At 27.3% G+C, this 23403-nt stretch overlaps 1 protein-coding gene and 1 long non-coding RNA gene across 2 annotated transcripts in view; one reads left to right on the top strand and one right to left on the bottom strand.

Moving 5' to 3' along the window:
• Positions 1-12518, bottom strand: part of LOC105847748 (uncharacterized) — a 121896-nt gene extending 109378 nt beyond the window's left edge. The window contains exon 1 of the mRNA XM_065804162.1: positions 12458-12518. Coding sequence (XP_065660234.1) covers positions 12458-12460 — 3 coding nt within the window. The 5' untranslated portion in view covers positions 12461-12518. The remainder of the gene's footprint in view (positions 1-12457) is intronic.
• Positions 714-4420, top strand: LOC136084060 (uncharacterized). The gene is made up of 2 exons (XR_010640300.1): positions 714-911; positions 1285-4420. It is a non-coding gene; the product is annotated as an uncharacterized LOC136084060 (long non-coding RNA).
• Positions 12519-23403: the final 10885 nt, after the last annotated feature.

Here is a 23403-nt window from a genome sequence, read left to right on the forward strand (position 1 = left end):
GGTTTTTTCTTCGGGTTTTTTCAGACTTATCTTAAAAAGCTCTTTAAAAAAGTTAAAACTCACGCTTGATGTTGGAGGACCATATTTATTATGTGCTTATAAAGCACAATATAATAAAAAAATTTTAACTTCACGTTAGGAAACTTGGTTTAGTTCTTAAGTGTACTAAGGCGGGAAACCAGTTTTTTTCAAAAAAAAAAAAAAAAAGCCGATGGCTTTTGTTAAATTCGATTGGTTTTTTCGTTAATAACTTATGCATTCCGCGTTAATAACATTATGCATTCCAATTTTCGTTAATAACATTATGCATTCCATCGGAAACTTTATAATTTAAGATTGTGCAAACCGTATTTGGCGTCAATAATTTCTATTATATAAATGGTGTTTTTTAACTAAAAGAATTATAACTGGTTAATATGGTATTTTTTAACTAAGAAGAACTAAAAGTGATTTGTATGATATATATTGAAATCAATCAAAGGCTTTCTAAAATCAACATATCTATATCTAAATATTGAAGTACTTTTATAACAATAAGTTTTAAGTAACTTGTGTTTAATATAAGTAATACTTTAATTTAAATAAAATTAAAGTATTACTTATATTAAACACAAGTTACTTAAAACTTTTTGTTATAAAAGTACTTCAATATTTAGATATGTTGATTTTAGAAAGCCTTTGATTGATTTCAATATATACCATACAAATCACTTTTAGTTCTTCTTAGTTAAAAAATTAATATTAAACAAAATTAATATTAAAAAAAAATTAATATTAAACAGTTATAATTCTTTTAGTTAAAAATGAAATTTTAATAACATAAAATTTTTATGTTATTAAAATTTTATTTGTATGGAAAAAACTTGTTGCTTATTATTCTCCTTGAAGAAACTGTACATTTACTAATAAAGGTACAGTAAATTTATAATATAAAAAAGTTATTAAGTTACAATCCAAATATTTTTTTCAACTTAATTTTGAGACTGTAAACATAAAACTTGCAAGAATTATATTTTTAAAATTGCATTATTTTAATTCGTTAGACATATTTATTTAACTTGAAATAACATTATTTTATTATATATAACTGACAAATAAGAGTACTATCAGTGTAATGTTTCCATAAAGAATTCTCAAATAGAATGAAACTTACAAACTCTTTTTAAATAAATTTTGTTTAATTAATGTTATATATATATACACACACACACAACACTAATAATAAGGTATTACCTTAATTACTGTAATTAAGTTAAAACGTTAAAATTTTATTTTACTGTGTAGCAATTTACAACATCCTCTACTATTGGTACTCCAATATTTGAAGTCTGGATTACAAGTTCTTCTCCTTTGAATTTTGTAAAACTATGAGGGTAAATTACAAAGACATTTCCTAAATCATCTTCAATTTTGATTTTTTCTGCAGGAATTATTTTTTTATTAGTAATATATTTCTTCTAACATTCTGATAAATAAGTTTTTTCTAATTTTAGCGAAGATGATCTAAAATGTTGTAATTGAAGTATTGAATTAGGTGGTCTTGAATCATCTTGAAATGTTATTCCCTTATCAGTTTCATACCACCCTATATATTGTTCACAAATATAGTGAGATATTCTTTCTAATGGACTCTGCCATGCCCATGGGTATTTTTTATTTATCCAAAAGGGAATGTGTGATTTTATTCTATCCAAATGTTTGGCACTTTTACTTGATGTTGATCTTTTTGCTGATTGGAATATTTTTTATTAAATAAATGACGACTGTAATCGTAAAAGGCTATTCACAATAACATGATCATTATGGTGATTTGTTGTAGTTTTATTATTAGTTTTTAACTCATTAAAAGTGTGTTCTTCTTCTTCAGTATTTGATGAGATTTCTGATACTATTCTTAGCATTTGTGGACCATGAGCAGATAAAGCGTGTAAGTATTTTCCATACAAAACTCACATTGTAATTGAATTTGGTTTATCTTTTACTAGTTTTTTTAAATATATCAAGTGAAGAAAACTCTGATTATGAAGGAAAAAAATATTTTCTATTGACCTCATTGATTCATTGCAATATAAAATGCTCTGTATATTAACTATTGTAGATATTAGTTCATATGCTAGTTGATCAATGTTATCCCTCAACACCAATGATAATTTCAACAAGTTTTTACTATAATCAACTCCATGTTTACACTCTTTGTTATCAAAAGACAAGTTAACCATTTCTTTAAAATATTTTTTCTCATCTTTACTGAGACGATTGCCTATTTCATCATACAAATTTGATACATGAATTTTTATATCATGCAATGGTTTACAATGTAAAACTTCATATTGATCTAGATTTAAATCTTCAATTGATGTATAATCTTGATATAAAAGAGCTGGTAGTCTTTGAATTCCATGCATTTCTTCGTCAAGTTTAATTTGTAAACTATTTTTATTTTCTTTACAATAAAAACTTTTTCCTCTTTTGTGTAACTCGTCAATAGTTACATATTTCTTTAAATTTTTATAAAGTTTGTTTTGATTTTGATATATTATTTTCTTGCTCCAGTTAGTGCGCAAGATTTTGTTAGTTCTGTCATGAAAACTTAATACTGGTTGGGAAAATGAATGAGATATATTTGAAGATTGGTGAATATTTATGGGACACAACCAAGATGGATATTCTCCCCCGTTGACCTATCTTGAATTGACAAGCTGGAGCATCACCATGAAAAAATCGCATCTCGTCAAATAATAAAATGCCTTCAATACTAGGGTGTTTTAACATTTGATTGTCCTCATTTCTAGTTTTTGAGTTTAAAAGTTTTCAACTTTTAAACAAGTTGGGCATCAGAAGATCGGCAACATGCCAACATATAAAGTTCAGGTTTTTCAACTAATGATTGGACGTTAACTTGTCTTTATATTGTTTAAAATACTCATCATCTTTTAAATATATGGCTGGATCATATAAACAGTTGACTATGAATAAAACATGAGAATGTTTATTAATTGTAGATCCATCATGCCATAATTGAATGTGGTGTTTACAATTAAAAGTTTTCAATTTTTGTAACAATAACTCTGTTGTTGTGTCCTTACTGTTTGAGCATTCATTAATTCGAGTTAGTTCAAAAATTATATTTTCTCTTGATACATTTTAAAAATCATCAATCCTATGCAACCGAAAATCTTTTTATGTTGTTCTGCAAACTTTTTTCTTATTTCAATTAAAGTGATTTTTCTTCCATAAAGCTCAGTCAAGCTATTTGCATATGAATTATTGCCATTAATTTTTATTATTTCAAATTTTTGTGGAGTTATTAGGTCTCCTATTGTGTAATCTCCAGAACTTACTTTTTTCTTCATGTCTTGTTTAATTTTTGCATTTGTAGGTTCTGTTGGCATTGACACTTTAGTGGCATTGATCTTCCGTATAGTTCTTATAATGGTCTTACCTTTACCCTTGTAAACAAATTTGTTCAAATCGATTTTTTTTAAGAAATTCTTTAACTACTTGACCACCATTTAAAGGTAGACCTGCATTAAACACCTGGATTATTTTTCATTTGAAACTTTTGTCATAATTTTGTAAAATTTATATATGTTCCTACTTCATAATTTTCAACTTCAGTTAAACAGTCACTGACAAACCAACTATATGAACCTATATGATTTGTTCTAGTTGTGTTTTGTTTTACATTTGCTCGTTGTTTTGAATATGCAAGTGTTTCAAAACTTTGACTTTTTTGAACAATTTTTTATGTTTAGAAAACGATATCTCTGTTCTAAATAATCTAAATAAAAAAATAAATTTTAAAAATCTTTTATTATAGTTATAAAATTATCTTGGATATAATTAGTAGATTAATAGATGGCACTATACACTCAATTGGAGTGAATGGGAATTTTTTTTTAAACTCATCAGCTTTTTTTAAAAGAATTTTGGCATTATCTACCATTTTTGATTTTCCTTAATGTGACTGATAAAGTGCTAATGCTGCTTTTCTTCCGTACTTGATGCATTTTACCGGAAATAATGTTAATAGGTGTTTATATTTTTTATTTCTGATACAACCCTTGCAATTTGAAAATGAATGCTAGGATTTTTCTGTTTTTTTTATTTTATACCAACTATTGCTCGAAAACGATTCTAATATTGTATGCTTGTTTGTTTTGTTTGATTTAGCTATTGATTGAATTTTAGTTTTAATTTTAGGAAAGTTGCGGCGATGAACATCTGATGATACAATAAAGTTTTCTATTTGCTTGTCAAACATCAAAGCGTAGCGATCTATCTGCTTTTTTAGTGTTACTCGTGATAATACAAGTTCGTATGCAACACTTTGGCAAACCCACATGTTGTTGGATCAATAATAGACATAGTTGTTGTAAGACAAATCCACAATTTTTAAAGAATAAACTATTTATATATACTCTTATATGTTTTGACTTGTAACTCAACATGTAAATTTTGAACAATTCCTAAATTGATAACTAACAGAATATATGTAAAGAATCAAACTTAAAAAATAAATCTTTCTATATATGTATTATACAAAGGTTTATATAAAAGCACATAAGTGTAACAACACATGTCATTATATACGATATTGCATATAAAATTACATCTAAGATTATAAGTAATATTAAAAATCTATCACCATTCATTTTACTAATCGTACATAAAAAAATAACATAGATTTCAAAAAAAACGTTGAACTTTTTTGTAAAAAAACATTTTGTTTTAAAATTTGAAATCCCGCAATTTTTAAAAAACAGTTCTGTTTTTAAAAAACGAACGGCGCGTAAGATAAGTAATATATAATAAATTTGCCGAAAACTACAGCCGAGAATATTGAGGAAATATCATGGCTTACTATATAACAGGCCCTGCCAACGCGCGGCTTGCGTAAAAAACTGGAGGCAAGATTAAAAATTTTACTTTGCAGTAGTTTCATTTTCAGTTAGGTGATTTTCGCATGAATATAATATTTGTATGATATATCTATTAAAAGTAACTTATAAAAAGTGAAAAGATGATTATTCTTTTTTTTAATTTTGTTTATAACTAATGAATAACATTTATAAAAATTTTAAATTAACTTAAATGTATCTAAAACTAATTATGTTTACACAATTTAGTATATATAGATTTATATTTTGCTATTATTTAATATTAGCATTTACCACAAAATTTATTAATGGGTTTTTTAAGTATTAAAAATAAATTTTTGAGATAAAAGAGAAAATCTTTAGAGAATAAAAAAAAAATACAAGCTTTTTAGATATTTTACTAAACACTATTTTACAGTTTTTGTTAAAAACATTGCAAACATTTTGCTTTGTGCTGAGTTTTATCAACTTCTGCTTTGGCTCCTTGTGGGAACGAGGTGGATAGAGTCAACAATAATTATTAAATAAAATATTTGTCATTGTTAATCTGTGATGTCTTTGCATACCTAATGAATAAAATTCTGATAGCATCATAAGGAGGTTACACAGTGATGACCGACAAGTGTCATTATATACTTCATAAAAAAGAATGTAACAATAAGTTGCGCATTGACAAATTTTGTCACCAGGAATTGTTAAACCTCGATTTATGTCCTTTACAAAATTTCCATACGCTTCATAGAAATAAAAGGTGTCATCTGGATTTTCATCTTCACGAATAATGTACCCAGCTATATAAACTAATGACATTTTAATATAATAACAGTCAATGAATCACACAGAGCAAGTAAATTGTCAATAACGTTGCAAATACCCTCGTTTGGTAAAAATTTACATTTTGGACAAGAGTGATCTGAACCTAGATTGGCTAACACATCTGAACTTTTCTCAAACTTTAATAGCAACTTTGTACAGTATATAGTTTCTTTTTCAAGAACTTGTTGAGCGGAAATAAAATAAGTTCCTCCTGAGCCTTGTCTTAATTTTCCAAAGGGCTTTTCTAATGGATCTGCTGTAAAGTTACCTAATAATGCATACTGATGAGTTGTATCTAAAAGAAATTTTGACAACTGAACCAAACCATAACAGGTCTGAGCTAAACAATAAGCAGTGTCTCTTGTTAGTAATTTGACTCTTTTTCTGCTTTTTCATTTGTATTGCAAGTTCACCCATTGCAGCAAGTTTGCTTAAATTGTTATCATTAGCAGAAGCAATAGCAGCTCGATTAGAATCTTTCAAAAAAATGTCTGCATATGGACTGTGAACATTACAAGTTTTCCAAAATTCAACAACTTTAGAGATGAAAATAATCGTCCCTTCATTTTCATTCCAGTTATTACGTATACTTTTTGATAAATGAACATAGTCAAATAAAAGAAAAATATTGTCTTTAGTACACAATTGCTTTTTTTTCAAAAAAGTTATAAAACTTCTGATTGACTCTGTTACCATCACAGACAATAGCAACAACATTGCCCCCATTATTTTTAATTGCATTAAGAATCAGGGTTGTCTGTTCAAAAAGAAACTCAGCCTCAAGTTCTCTGACTGGTAACATTTTGTAAAGAAATTTTGGTCCATTAAACAATGTTACAACCAAAAAGCTCAGTACTGTGTTTGCTAACAGATGAGGTTTGTTAACTGATTTACCAAATACTATGCCACCATGATACTGCAACATTGGTTTAACACAAACCTCATCAAGAATAAAATACATGTTTTTTGTGTATCATCTCTAAGATTAGAGAAAATATGTCTGATATAAGTGGTATCATTTAAAGATTTACATTTAGATGTAATTCTTCCTGAAGTACGTAAACTTGGAAGTTTAAAATCTTCTCTGATGCGATTGTAGGCTGATCGTGAAATAGAAAAATACTCAAATGCTGGTACAATTGTTTCAATTGGATACTTTTTTTCCCCAATACATGTTTTATTCATTGACAAAATTTGTTGATATACAACTTCTTTTTTGGGTGTTATTTCACAACAATTTAAAAATCTTAATGCTTCTTGGATACGAGAAAATGTGAATTAAATATTGCTAACTCGTCCTCTTCTTGCCAGCGAACACTATTAAGAATTTTTGATGTTTTTCTAAGTGGCATGGGTACAGTAGGAACTAAGCTTGGCTTTATACAATCAAATACTGACGGAGCATCACGAGGTCTCAGCTTTCCATTATCAGTAACAGTTGAATAATTTTTTGGCCAATGTCTTTCATATACTACGATGTTACTAGTATCAGGAATTTCATCTCTTGGTATTATAACAATCCAACGTTTTCGTTCTTCAATGTTTCTTGGAAGTCTAAATGTTTTAACTCTATTCTGAGGATTATAATTGCCATTGCAATTTGTTACACAACATCGACGAGCCATTTTTTAAATACTAAATTAAATCCTTTGCTTAATCCTTCACTTCTCTACTACCTTTTTTTTTTAATTTGGAAGGTAGTTAAAATGATTACGGGTGTTTTGTTATTGTAAATTTTATGCAAAGATTAAATTTATGCATATATATATATATATATATATATATATATATATATATATATATATATATATATATATATATATATATATATATATATATATATTCAACTTAAATTAATTTTATTAAACAAAATTTTAAATGAAAATTATTTTGTTAATTTTATAATAATTATTTATTAATGTTTTATAATTATTATCGTTACAAAAAAAACCACCTGCGTATTTATTTTGTAAAACTGCTTGTTAGTTTTTCAAATATAAAACTATCTTGCCTCAAGTTTTATACGCAAGCCGCGCGTTGGCAAGGCCTGTTATATAGTAAGCCATGGGAAATATACAACCGAGACTCATTTTTATTACATTTGTCATTGGCGCAACCGAACCATAATTTATTTATAAATTTTTATAACTTTTTTAACTTTATACAATTGCAAAATGTTCACATAAAGTACGTGACAAACCTTTTCACTTTAGTGTTTGTTATAAAAAAAGCTTTGTTTTTGTAAAACAGAAAAAAATTGTTTTTTTTTAATTTGTGAGTTGCATGGCAACTTGAAAGACTTTGTCACGATGAGGTTATATGTATCAAAGCTCAACTGATTTTCTGAAGTTTAATTTAATAAAGGCAAAAATGAGCTCTAGCCCTTGTGCGCGAACATGTTTTGTAGTAAATATTGGTTTATTTTAACCCCAACTCTGTCCTGGAGGTTGCTTATATAATATATATTTTAATTGCATCAAAAAGCGCATTGAAAAACTATTCCAACGATACCAGATATGTTGCTTATTTTTTGGGCTTTTGAACAAAATATCAACTAAAGCATAAAATACAGTTTTCGCTAAAAAAAACCTGGTCTCCCGCCTTAGTACACTTGAGTTAAAAACATATCAATACCATCAGAAGATCATGCGATCTTATCATGAAGCCCTTGACAATAATTAAATCAAATTAACCAATAAAAATAAATCGACATAAATTATATATAACTGTGCATTTAAAATATAAATATACTGGATAATAATGAAACAAAAGAACTAAAAACACGAAAAAATATTTTCTGCTGAAAAGATAACTTTTTTTAATTTTCGTTTAAACGAAGTTAAAGTCCATTTCAAAGACAAATTAAAATTTGGCAAAACTATTTTACTCCATAAATAAGGACCGCAATAAGAAATAAATAGTTGTTCAAATTTAGTGAGGCAGAAAGGTTGTTGTAGATTTTTTTCATTACGAAGATTGCATTTGTTTATGGGTTTTATATCTTAAAGGTTTATAAATACATCAGGAGATAAATGGTTTTTACATTAAAACATGAAACATAAAATATTATAAACATTTAGTTCGTATATATTTAAGGCTTTCATTTGTCTTAGTAGTGGTTTTGAATTTGAAAAACGGTTTACAAAATAATTATGTTTCTGATGCTGATAAATAGATTTAAGTTTAGTTTTTTGCGCGCTTCCCCATACAATATTTAAATGGCAGTTGATAAACGAATAATAAATTCGTTTTAAATGTTGTTTATTTAACATATGTTGAACTTTATATACAATTCCAATACTTTTCCATTAGTTTTCGTCTAGAAGAACTCCAAGAAGTTTTGTAACTTTTTCCCTTTTTAATATTGTATTATCAATAAAGAGGTCGGGCATCGTATTTGGTAAACATTTTTTTCTGGATATTGGGTAAAAAAGTGTCCATTTTGTTTTATCAATATTGAGGGACAACCTATTTTTCTTAAACCAATATGAGATTTTATTTAATTCTTGTGTCATATTATTAAAAAGCGTATTTATATTTTCATGAGATTGGAATAGGTTTTTTTCATCAGCAAAAATTATAGTGGTAAAGTTAGAAGCTTTGTTAAGGTCATTTATATATATTAAAAATAATAGGGTCGCAACTATGGATCCATGTGGGACAGCACATGTTATGTTCATTAATAAAGGCAAAGAAGAGCCCCGGATATTAACGAACTGCTTACGATTACAAAGATAGTTTTTGAACCAGCTAAGGGATTTATCTTTAATGCCATAAAGTAGAAATTTTTTTAATAGAATGTAGTGATTGAAAGTATCAAAAGCTTTAGACAAATTGATGTTTTTAACTCCTAGAGTAAAATAATAATTTTTATAAGAATCAGAAATGCTACGTGTTAGTTGGACTATGGCGTGTTCAGTAGAATTGTTTCTCTGGAAGCTAAATTGATTATTATATAAAAGTTTAGTGTCAACAAAATAAATGTAGACTTTGTTATACTTTTTTTTTCTAATATTTTAGAGAAAACTGGAAGAAATGATATAGGATGACAATTTGTAATGTTGCAATGGTCACCTGATTAAAAAATAGGAGTTATTTTTGCTACTTTTAGAGAGTCTGGAAAGGATCCTTTAGCAATAGATGCTTTACAAATTTTTAATAGTATATCTTTTAAAACTTCAGAGAAGTCTATTACAACATTTCCATTGATGCAATTGCCCCAATTGCCTTATTTCGTTTAATGATTGAAACCCTGCTTTAAATTCGCTGAATGTTTAGTTGGAAAAATTTACAGTTGAATTAGGTGATGTCATAAACTCATCAAATGATTTGTTATTAAGATAACGAAATTGATTTGATAAGCTGGTTCCAATTAAAGAAAAAATTTGTTTAAGTCAAATGCAATTTTATTAGAGTCATTAAATAATTTATTTCATATTTTTATTGCATTTAGTACTGATATTGTACTTTTGTTATTTTTTGTATATCCTGTAAAATCGTCAACAAAATATTGATCTTATGTTTTACCACATAATGATAAGATTTTATCAAAATCTGAAATGATAGAGTGTGGTTGATTTCTGCACCGTTTGGCCTGAAATGACCCATAATATAAGAATGGATATTCCTCACTTAGCATAAGTAATATCAACATGAATAAGAATTGAAAAAGTCAAAAACAATTATTCTTTGTATGAAAAAAAGTAATCGTGAATATAAAATTAAAAGTGAAAGCAACAAAGGTCCGCTAAATTTAGGAAACTTTAAGTTTCGTAGGTTATATAACGGATTCAAAGATTTTCTAACATTTTGTTTTTAGATTGGTTTATAAATCAACAATCATAAATAAATATAGAAAAAAATTTAAAGTAGGAATGAAAACAAATTTTTAAAGCAACCCTGAAATATCAAGTGCTTTGAAACAGTTTAATTAAAACCATTCTGAACAACTACGCTAGGATGTTGATTAACGAGAGCATTTATCAACAATCATAAAAGTTGTTCAAAACTCGTCAGCGGCTGACCAGTAAGTTAACAAGAAGTAGATATTCTGTTTATTGCATCAAAGATAGGCTTCAACTTGAGTTAAAACTGTTTTGTAATCTCGTCTTTTACCTCGCCGTTAAAACACTTCTGAGAAAAAAAGTCGCATCAACACAGTTTCATTAAAGATATTTCGTCCATAAAGCTTACCAAAAAAAAAGGTAACAAAATGTTTTCAAAATTATTCTTCAATTACACGTTAGATTTAGAACCAACCAAATAGTTTGGGCCAATTTTTGTCCTTTTCATGTCAAGCGCCAGGGTACCTTCAAACACCATTACTGATGCATATAAAGGTGTAATGCAAACTCACGATTTACTACTTTGTTTTCGACCCATTGCACAAATGATCCCATTAGTGTGTGTATGCAAGGTTAACAAAATTGGAAATGTATCTTATAGTGAAGACGCTTTTAAACGCATAAAAAATGGGGAAAATGATGCATCAAATGCTTTTATACGTGCTTTCGATGTTAGAAAGCTCTTTGAAACTAAGTTGGTTAGACGTAAACCAATTATTTTGATGGAGACTGGTGGTGTTCAAGATAAGACACCACGCATCCCAAAATCCTTAGCAACTGCTGTTAATCTCTTCTGCTAGCTGAATTCGAGTGCTTTTATTTGTATCATCATATGTGAAAATACAAAGTGTTAAATAAATATTTGCTGCAAGTTTTTCCTGTTAATAACTGCCCTTTTTGTAAGTACAGAAAACTATTGAATCAACTAAAAAATTTTATAAGTTGATTTATTCAAGTTTACTCAAGTATGCACTTTTCATAATTAGTTTTCTTTTCGGGAATTGTACCACCATAAGTTACTTTTATAAAAAAAAGTATATCTAGCTATTAAAAAAAGTAAATATAGGTATTAAAAAAGTAAATATAGGTATTAAAAAAGTAAATATAGGTATTCAAAAAAGTAAATATAGGCATTTAAAAAAAAACAAAGTAAATTTAGTCTTGAAATCTTTTTTTTTTGTTTCTTTAAAGATCTAAAGATGTTCAAGCCATTAAGCTTCTTTTAATGTTAAAGTTATTTAGCAAGTTGGAACTCTCAAGGTTGTTTGTAAATCTAATACAATTACAAATCGAGGCTTACGAAATAATTATTTAAAGTGTATTTAAGGTGAAACGAAAAGAATATATGCAAAGTTGTCCCAAAACCAAGGTGTTTAAGTGCTAATGTGGCTTATCATATTATATGTTATTAATTACCAAAATGGTAAAACTTCACTTTTAAAGGGTATAAGATTAACCTATAAGTCAAACTGTTTTAGTTCAATCATTTTAAAACGTAAATCCTATCTATTATAAAGGTAGTTTTGAACATTTATGCAATGATTACAAAGTATTACATTAGGATTGCCCAAATACTTTACAAGGATTACAAAAACTTAATACAAAGTTAACCCCAACATTTTATTTAACTGTATGTTGAAAAAACTATTTAAAAATGTTATTTTTAAATTTTTGGTAGTAAAGAATCCTTTTGTTCATGTAACAACAATCAATGCATGTCATTACATGAATTTATTAAAAGTGTTATTCATAACCTTTAACTCTTCGTTCAGAAACGGGTTGTGTTCTTAAGGTTAGATTACATAATAAGTTAAAACTAGTAAAACTTAAAATAGAGAATCAATTAATATAAAATTGATATAATTAATAACGCAAACTAATGAAAATAAACAACAAGCAGTAAAAACTTTATATTACCATGTTTTGAATTAAACTTGTCTGCCTTTTTTCTACTGATTTTTTTTTTTTTTTTTATGGTATAAAAATCTTGATTTCAATTTGAAAAATGAATAGTGTTTGGAATTAAATATTAACACATGTTCTGTAGAAGTCTTAAATTTTTCACTAAGAAAAGGAATTTTTTGAATATATTTATGAATATGTAAAAAGAATTTTAAATTTAGTTTTTTTTTTTTTAACTATTTTAAAAATCTTTAACTCGATATTAACTTTGATAATAAAAATGCTTTTTAGTGTAAACGGTCCGCATCAAGGATAAATGCTTAGAGGCTAAATAATAGGCTAATAAATAAGGCTAAAAATGCTTTTTAGTGTAAACGGTCCGCATCAAGGACCTAAATGTTTAGAATTAACTAAAAGTTATGGTAAAAGTAATGCTTAACTCGTTTTTTTCCGATAACTTAAAACATTTACTATATGTTTTTTTTTGTTGTTGTTGTTGTTAATTTTTTTTTTCACTTTTGTTTTTCATCTTATTTCACTTTTTTTTATCTTTCAGTAATAGATTTTTAAGTAGTTTTGTGGTTTTTGGTCGCAAAATATTATTAAACATTTTATTAAAAAAAAAAGTTTACAAACAAAAACAAAGCAAACGTCAATGTAATTTAGATTTATGCCAAAAAATTTGCCAAGTGTGCAAAAGACATCTTCTATGCACTATTTTTTTTTTTTTCTTTCCACTCTAAAAGTAGGAAGAGTGGTGTTTTTCGAAGGTAGGAAGAGTGGTGTTTTTCGAAGGTAGGAAGAGTGGTGTTTTTCGAAGGTAGGAAGAGTGGTGTTTTTCGAAGGTAGGAAGAGTGGTGTTTTCGAAATCGAAGAGAAATATCAAAAACTTTAAAAGTCATTTGAGAATAAAAGTTAATAAACTGATTTCATTTTTTTTTTAAACATTCTATTTTTTTTAACCTACCTATACTTTTTATCTACTAATAATTTTGATAAATGATATCTATCAATATATTTTTATCATAAATCAATATATATCATAAAAGTACATTTTTTTTCAATTTTTTTTTTAAATATGCCCTTATAATGTTATAATGATATTTATAAAAAATCTCATATGATCATCACATCTTTTTTTTTTTAATATTTTGCCGTTTAAAAATATTACTATAACCAATTATATTTTACAATTTTTACATTAAAACGTTACATTACGTTAAATAAAATTAATACTGACACGGCTGTCTAAGTGTGTTATTAATACACACACTCGTCGTCTTCGTGCGGCTACCGCATCTACTACTACTACTAATTAGTAACGACAGGACTTCTAGAAGATCATGTGGATCTTGTCATGAAGCCCTTTACAATATATGGTTAATTTTTGATAAAAATACAATGTCTTAAGTGAAATAATAATACAACTTTATGCAAAAACATGTAAAAACCATAATAAAATTTTAAAAAGCCAAGATTAAAAAATAAATAAAATATAAAAAATAGAACAACAACGAACAAAAACAAAAGAACAATTAAAAATAAATCAAAGTATTTTCAATTAAAAATATAATTTTTTTAAGTTTTTGTTTGAATGAAGCAAAAGTCAGTTGGGTAGAAAAATCAAAATTTGGTAAGACTATTTTGTTCCAGAGATAAGGACCTCGATAAGAAACAAAAAACTGGTCTTTACTTTTATGGCAAAAAGGGGCAGTAAGATTGTTATTAATTCGAAGATTATTTTTGTTTTTAGGTTTCATACAATAAAGATTTTGTAATACGTTTGGCAACAAATTTTCTCTACATTTAAACATGAAACATAAAGTGTTAAAGACATTTTGTTGATATACATTTAAAATATTCATTTCTTTAAAAAGTTGTTTCGTATGAAAAAACCGATTTTTAAAATTTATTGCGCGAGCTGCGTGTTTCTGATGAAGGTAAAGAGATTTTAGTTTTATTCTATGAGTGCTTCCCCATATAATATTCGCGTAGTTTATATGACAATGTATAAATGAATAATATAATTGTGTTAACTGGTGTTTACATAATATATTTCTTGCTTTATAGAGAATTCCGATGAATTTAGCAATTTTATTGGAGGTATTATCAATATGATTTCTCCAAGATAGATTCTCATCAATATATACTCCAAGAAACTTAGTAACTTTTTCTCTTTTTATTATCACATTATGAATTAAAAGGTCTGGCATGATATGAGGCAGTTTTTGTTTTTTTGAAGGTGGATAAAAAAGTGTCCATTTAGTTTTTCCTATATTTAGAGACAATCTATTTTGTTTAAACCAAACAGATTTTTTAATTCATTTGTCATATTAGTAAAAAGCATATTAATATCTTTATGAGACAAAAACAAGTTAGTGTCATCTGCAAAATTTATTGTTGTTAAGTTTGATGATTTATGAAGATCATTTATGTATATTAAAAAAATAAGTGGACCAAGTATGGACCCTTGTGGAATACTACATGTTATATTCATTAATAGATGAGATATAGAATCTTTATTGTAAACAAACTGTTTACGGTTTGTAAAATAACTTTCAAACCATAACAGGGTTTTATCTTTAATACCATATGATATTAGTTTTTTTAACAGGATTTGATGATTGACAGTATCAAATGCCTTAGATAAATCAATAAACACTCCTAGTGTAAAACAAGAGTCTTTAAAAGAGTCAGTTATATTGCGCGTTAGTTGAAGAATGGCATGCTCGGTTGAATTATTTTTTTTGAAACCAAATTGGTTTTAGTATAGAATTTTATTTTCAACAAGATAAAAGTAGATTCGGTTGTACATTATTCTTTCTAAAATTTTTGAAAAAACTGGAAGAACTGAAATAGGGCGATAATTTGTTATATTTGTACGATCCCCTGTCTTAAAGATTGGAGTTACTTTTGCTATTTTTAGTTTATCTGGAAAAGACCCTTGTGCAATGGATGCTCTGAAGATTTTATAAAAAAATATCTTTTATAACATCGTAGGAATCAATCACAATATTTGTGTTAATATTATCATACCCAGTAGCTTTATTACGTTTTAATGACTTAAAAGCAACCTCAAATTCATTAAAAGTTAACTCAGTAAAATTTAGATTAGAATTTATTGATGTTTTGAACTCATAAACAGACTTATCTTTAATGAATGAAATACTATCGCTTAATTTTGTCCCGATAGTGGTGAAAAGCTTATTAAATTCAAATGCAATATTATTTGAGTCATTTATTAATTTGTTATCAATTTGTTTAAAATTTGGAAGTAAATTTTTATTTGATTTAAGTTTTCCAGACACCTCCTTCATGATTTGCCAGACGCGTTTTGAGTTGTGCTTATATTTATTAAGCAAGTTTGAATAGTAGCTTTTTTTTGTATTTTTGCGAAGCTTTTCAAATAAGTTTGTATAAGTTTTATAATTTTGTTAATGTTTTTCAGATTTTGATTTTAGGTATTTTATGTAAAGCTTCTGCTTAATTTTTGACGATTTTCTGAGACCTTTAGTAATCCAAGGAGATGATATTTCTTTGTCGCTTAAAACTATTTCAATTAAAGGAAAATTGGAATCGTACACTTGGTGAAAAGTTTTAAAAAAATTGTCGTAGATTATGTTGATATTATCATTAAAATTAATATAACCCCAATCTACAAGTGATAATTGTTCAATGAAAGAATTTAAGTTATTATTATTGATAAGCCGTTTTTTTATAAAAACTTTTCCCTGCTTTTCTTTTTTAACATATATAGAAAAAAAAATCGGGAAGTGATCGGAAACATCGGTTTTTATAATTCCCTTTTTTAGAGACATTTAAAAAATCGGTTGTTAAAATGTTATCAATTAATGATGATGAATGACTTGTGATTCTAGTCGGGCGATTAATTAAAGGTATTGTTTCAAATAAACCATTAAAAAATTTTCTCGAACTTTGATTTTCATAATAATCAAAGGAGTTTATGTTGAAATCCCCGATCAAGTAATTTTTTTTCTTTTCAAGATCAGTTTCCTTTATTATGTTTTTTAGTAAAAATTTGCCAGATTTTTCAATTCTTTCTGCTGGTGGCCTGTAACAACAGCTTATTAGTATATTTTTTGAACGCTTAATGATAAGTTCTATTGTTAAAGTCTCTTTGTTTTCGTCAGAAACACACATTTCGCTTCGAACTTTATACTGAAGGTTATTTTTAACAAAAAACAAAACTCCTCCTCCTCGCTTATTAGTACTTCGTTCTACAATTACTGGATCAAAACTTGGGCGATGGAGATTTGAATTATTTTTAAAATCTGCTTGTAAACACCAAGTTTCAGATAAACAAATTAAATTAAAAGAACTTTCCGCTTCGCTAATAAAATTTAATAAGTTTTTAAAATTCTTTTTTAAGCTACGTAGCTACGTATATTAACGTGGACTGCATTAAGATAATCACTTTTATTATCGCCTTTTAAAATCTTGCTCACGTTACTAGGATAGAAATAAGAGGTTTCAAATTCAGGAGAATTAATTTCATTAAAATAATTAATATCCGGATCGGATTCGTCGTCTACTCAACGCCGTTAATGCAAGTTCTCAAACCTTTTTGTCTTGTTTGTTCTCGGTGATAACAAACATATTTTTTTTCCGGTCTGCAACATTTGTTTATAAACAATATATGTTAAGTTTTAAAAGATATGTAAAGTTTAAACAAAATCTATATATATTGTTTAAAACTCAACATATCTTTTGCGATGGAGTAAGAAAATATGTATACATATTTTCAACAAAAAAAATAAAAAAGATATATATATTCAAATAAAACTTATATACTAATCTATGGTAATTTAAAGACCGGAATTTTAGTTAAATAGTTTTATGGCATTATAAAATTGGGGTGGTTCACATCACAGTAATGTTTAAATTTTGAGCTTAGACTTTTAAATAAACCTTAAAAGGTTTAACTTTAAAAGTCTAATTAGTCGTATGTCAATTTGTGTGTTCTTCACACTCGTATTAATAAAAACTTTCATATAAAATGGAAAAAACAAATTTTAAACTTGAAATAACTAATTTTTTTCGACCTTTAATATGTTTGCAGACATATGACTGGTTAGAAATTAAAAATATAACTTAAAACTTGTTTGAAAAAGTTGTTTTCTCAATTTAATATTTTATCTTCATTGAGAGCAGCACCATTTTATACCAAAATATGGTTCATCAACCATAAAGCAAAATTTTATATCTAAACTTAAGTAATTTAAAAAAAAATTTGACTTTGTTTGATTTTAGACAAACTAAAGCGCTAGGAGAGAAAAAAAAAATTAAAAAAAAAAAAATTATTCGCGCTAAAAAAATACTGTGAAACGTAACCTTTTTATAAAAACGCAAAATTCGTGTATTTTCCAGTACATGCATTAACGGCGTTGAGTAAGTGTAATTTATAGGTTTCAAATAAATTAACTTTTTTTTCAAAATCATTAGCTGTTTCCATTTTCGCTATAATTTAGATTTAGCAATAAATAATAGTATGCAACAATTTGAAAGTCTTTTAGGAAGACTTAGTGATTAACTTATTGCATACCACTAAAAAATAAAATTTAAAAAGATAAGATATTACTTTTTTGGGATTTCCAATCCCGTACAATAAGTTTGTCGTATGAAATGTACGCGTATTTGCCAGCTTGTCTTTCGACTTTCATTTTTTCACGTAGTGTCTTTCGTATAACTTTCGTTTCGTTACAGTAATCTTTATATATGAAAACATTTTTACCTTTTAATTTGGAAGAGTTGTTGAGAATTTCAGTTTTATCTTTAAAATCCAGAAGTTTTAGGATTATTGTTCTATGTTTGTTGTGAACTACTTTGCCTATTCTATGTACTCTTTCAATGTTTACACTTTTGACTCCTAATATGTCGTTGAATATTTCTTTTGCCTTTTTTTCACATTCAGCCCAGCCCATATCGAACATAAAAGATGACGAACTACATTTTAATTTATGGAAATCTAAAAAATAGTAAAATGCAAGTATATAATACAGTATTATACATTTACAAATATAATAGACATTTTTTGTTGAATTACAAAAGTATTTTTTTGTTTTTTAAAATTTCTGTTTTTTTGACTTTCTAACAAGTGAACTGTTTCTCTACATATCTAGCTCATTTCTTGACGAATTAAACAAAAACTCTTGAAAAATAAATAAAATTAAAAAAAATAAATAAAATTTAAAGTGAAAAGTTAAATTTAAAATTTGGGGGAATTTAAACTTTTCTCTCTCAAAAATAAAACGGTGGTTATTATAGGGTCAACCATTAAGGGTGTCAACTCGTCAAGGCAAAGAGTGGCTACTTATAAGAAATAGAATAATATAGTATATTATTTCTTTGTAGATTTGTTTTTAAAATTTAGACAACCACTAGACAACAGCTTCAACAACAACTTGGACTTTTTTAGTTTAATATGGAAAGGTTTTTTTAATTTAAGATGGAAAAGTATAAACATATACTTTTAACATAAAGTTTTGAAATAAAAAAAAATTACCATAAAATGTAATAGTATAGAAAGTATTTAATTTTGTGTAAGAATAGTCTGCTTGTGACATTTTTGTTATGTTTTTTTTTTTAGTTTAATGCGCTCTTCATTAACAGCATAAGATGAATTCCAGTTATGGAACTATTTTATGCCACCAAATAAAAAACATTCTTAGCATAATGTTCAGGGCCAACGACATGGGTTTCAAAGTGGGGAGGGGGGAGCACAATCATAAATTTCTAGAAAAGTTCTCTATATCTAGAATTTTTTAGAAATAAAAAAAGTCCTTTAAAAAGAAGTTGGGGACACCCCTGCCCCTCCCCCCCCGCCCCTGGTGTCGTTGGCCCTGATGTTGATAAAGAAAAAAGTTTATAAAGAGAAGAGAAAATTTTATATTGAAAATTTGAATGAAACAAATGCTCTACTCTTTATAAACCCAACAAATGCTTTATTAAAATATTTTTTTGAGCTTTTTCTTGAGTGAAAACAATTCAAATATAGTAGAAACTGCAAATCATTAAAAAGTTTGTGTTTATTTGTCTATCATGAAAAAAACTTGTGCGCAAAAGCCATTCAACTGTAATTTGTTAAAAAATTTGTGTTTAATGAAAAAACTTGCGTTTAATGTGTTTAGCACAATATCAGATGTTTATTATTATTAGTAGTAGAACAGCTTTAAAGTAGTGGTTAGCGCGCTCGCCTCAGAAACTGGAGATCCGTGGTTCATTGCCACCTCTGGGCAAGTTAAAAAATATCGGTAAGGAAGAGGCGTAAACTTCATTTCAAATGCTCTTCCGCGGTGCTCTGTGATAAGACCATAAGGACTTCGTAGAGCACCTAAAATAATTAATTTAAAAAAAAAAAGGAGTGTTTTCTAATCTATACATTGAAAAATAAACTATTTATGCCTTAACTTTTTTATAAACCACAAGTAATTTAAAAGTTTACTTAAAAACTTTAAAGTATATGAATATAAACATAAATATATAAAAATAAAAATTTACTAAAACTAATTGTTAAAAAGTTTTCAAATTGAATTTCAATGTATGTAATCTGATGTTTAAATAAAAAAAGTTTTATTTAGCCTACCTAGTTGATTACAACTTACAAATAGGGCATAGTCGGATTCAAGATTCGGGACCGAATATCTACTCTTTATAAACCCAACAAATGCTTTATTAAAATATTTTTTTGAGCTTTTTCTTGAGTGAAAACAATTCAAATATAGTAGAAACTGCAAATCATTAAAAAGTTTGTGTTTATTTGTCTATCATGAAAAAAACTTGTGCGCAAAAGCCATTCAACTGTAATTTGTTAAAAAATTTGTGTTTAATGAAAAAACTTGCGTTTAATGTGTTTAGCACAATATCAGATGTTTATTATTATTAGTAGTAGAACAGCTTTAAAGTAGTGGTTAGCGCGCTCGCCTCAGAAACTGGAGATCCGTGGTTCATTGCCACCTCTGGGCAAGTTAAAAAATATCGGTAAGGAAGAGGCGTAAACTTCATTTCAAATGCTCTTCCGCGGTGCTCTGTGATAAGACCATAAGGACTTCGTAGAGCACCTAAAATAATTAATTTAAAAAAAAAAAGGAGTGTTTTCTAATCTATACATTGAAAAATAAACTATTTATGCCTTAACTTTTTTATAAACCACAAGTAATTTAAAAGTTTACTTAAAAACTTTAAAGTATATGAATATAAACATAAATATATAAAAATAAAAATTTACTAAAACTAATTGTTAAAAAGTTTTCAAATTGAATTTCAATGTATGTAATCTGATGTTTAAATAAAAAAAGTTTTATTTAGCCTACCTAGTTGATTACAACTTACAAATAGGGCATAGTCGGATTCAAGATTCGGGACCGAATACCCAGGTACCCGTACCATTTTTATGAGATCCGGATCTATTTGGTTCGGGTATTCGGTTCCATGTTATTTTTACATACGTTTACTTTTTATAATGTTAATGTCGCATACCATTATAGCTTACACATAGTTTTAAACTATTGCACTTTGAAGCATTATAGCTTACTCATAGTTTTAAACTATTGCACTTTGAAGCATTATATTTTTCAAAGCAATTTAGAAAAACAATTATATTTCAAGAATTTTTCAAATACCTTTCCAAGAATTTAAAACCAATGCTCCTGTTTTGGAGCATTTCTTAAAGTGAAAAGTAAAGGAAACTCCTCAATACAAAACTTGTAACTTCATTGCAACAATCAGAGGAGGCTGCACAAGTCTTATGCAAAAGCATTTAAAGATTACGCATTAAATAGAGTTACTATTATTACATCTAAAAAAAACAGTTTAAAGTTTTTCCCAAAAAAATATCAGAAATTTTGTGCAAGTAAAAGATACTATTGCTAATATACTAACAGATCTCATTGCAACTGATGGGCTTTCATTTAACACTGTTGCTAAAAGTAAGAGGTTACAAGAATTTGCTTTAGCCAAAAGACAAAAAATACCTTCTAGTTAAATTTCCACTAAAAATACTTTACTGGATCAAGCTTAAGACATTAAGGCTCAATTAACAGCTAAACTAAAAGTCATAAATATCAAAATCAGATTTAGTTTAACTGTTCAGGAATAACTTAAATTTAGTTGCTTTGTTTTATGAATATTATTGTGCACACAAAAGGAAACCTTTATAGTCTTGGATCCAAAAACTAACCTTTTTAAGATTAAGATTTGGATCTAAATCCTAATCTTAAAAATCCGGGTATGATCCGGAACCGGATCCTATTTATTTTGCCAGATCCGCTATGCCCTACTTACAAACATTTATTTATAGTTTAACCATCTTTATTTATGTTTATTCGAGTTTAATTCAAATTGAAAAAGCTTAGTGAAGCTTACTGAAGCAAAGCTTCTGAAGCTTGTTTCTTCAGGCTCAATAAGCCAAAGGCAATTATCAACCATTTAATACATAACAAGAAACAAAAAAATTGCCTAAAATATAAAGTTACAGTGGAGTGTGCTCAGTTATTAAAACAAAACAAAAATCAAAGTAGTCAAGAAAAAAAGAAAAATTTGAAAACAGGTTTATCACCCATATTGTAGTTTGCATATATACCTAGAAGTCGCTTCAAACCCCGGATTCACTTGTGCCTCGACAGCTTAATTGGTTCAAACGTTTCGATAAAAATAACTACGAGTTGAAAGATAAACTTAGACCTGGACATCCTATTTCCTACATACCCACCATATTCAACTAAATTAAATAATTTTTTTTTTTTTGTGTGGTCATTAAGGTACTCCCAGAAATTCTTACGGTGTTATCACAGAGCACTGTGGAAGAGCATTTAAATAGAAAGTTCACGCCTCCTTCCTTACCAATGTTGTTTATTGGGCCTCAAACCTCGAACCTCTTGGTTCTGAGCAAGAACTTTAACCACTGCGCCACCTGTCATAAAGGCCCCAAAATCTTGAAAATTTTTTCATTTGGTATTACTAAAAAAAAAAACTCCCCCTCTCCTCCCTCCTCCTAAATTGGGGTGTGTCTAACCACGGCTCTGCATACACACGTACGTACATACATACATACATACATACATACATACATACATACATACATACATACATACATACATACATACATACATACATACATACATACATACATACATACATACATACATACATACATACATACATACATACATACATACATACAAACATACATACATACATATACATATATTAGGGAGTTTTGCCACATGACATTTTATTGCGGAAAAAAATAAAAAACATTGTCCAAAAAATGCAAGAAATAATTTTATGCTGGTGTCGAAGAATAAAAACCCACCCATGAAAAATTATAGTTTATACGTATATATAGATGTTGTTATTTTTAGAAAATGATGTACTACAATAATTTGTGCACTATATTTTAGTACATGTTGAATATACTAATAATACACGTACAATGGCTTTTAAAATAATATAATTACAAGTCACTAAAAATATTATAAATAAATAAACTAACATTTCAGCCATCAGAATTCTCTATAATAAATCAAATTACAAAGAATTATAATGAAAAAATATCGATATACATAATACAAAGAATTCCAAATTTATCTCCTTGCGTGCTTTATGGCAAATTCGGAGATGATTCATCGTTTTGGCTATTTCTGATTCTATAGACAAAATTGCTAATGAAGTAAATCTCACTTGGCTTAAGGTAGACCTCAAATAATTTTTTATTAACTTTAATCTTGAAAAAGATCTCTGCTGAAGCGACTGTAATTGGAAAAGTTAATATATTTTAAGCGCAGAAACGAAATTTGAATATAGCTCAAATATTTTATTTTTTAACAAATATTGCAGTATTTGTAATATTCTGAAGTTCGAAGGCAAAACTCGGCGACAGATATTTATTTCATTACATAAATCAATCACATCAATATCATCTTGCAATGTCATATATAAATCTT

This window comes from Hydra vulgaris, chromosome 08 (assembly GCF_038396675.1).
Source record: "Hydra vulgaris chromosome 08, alternate assembly HydraT2T_AEP".
Taxonomy (NCBI): domain Eukaryota; kingdom Metazoa; phylum Cnidaria; class Hydrozoa; order Anthoathecata; family Hydridae; genus Hydra; species Hydra vulgaris.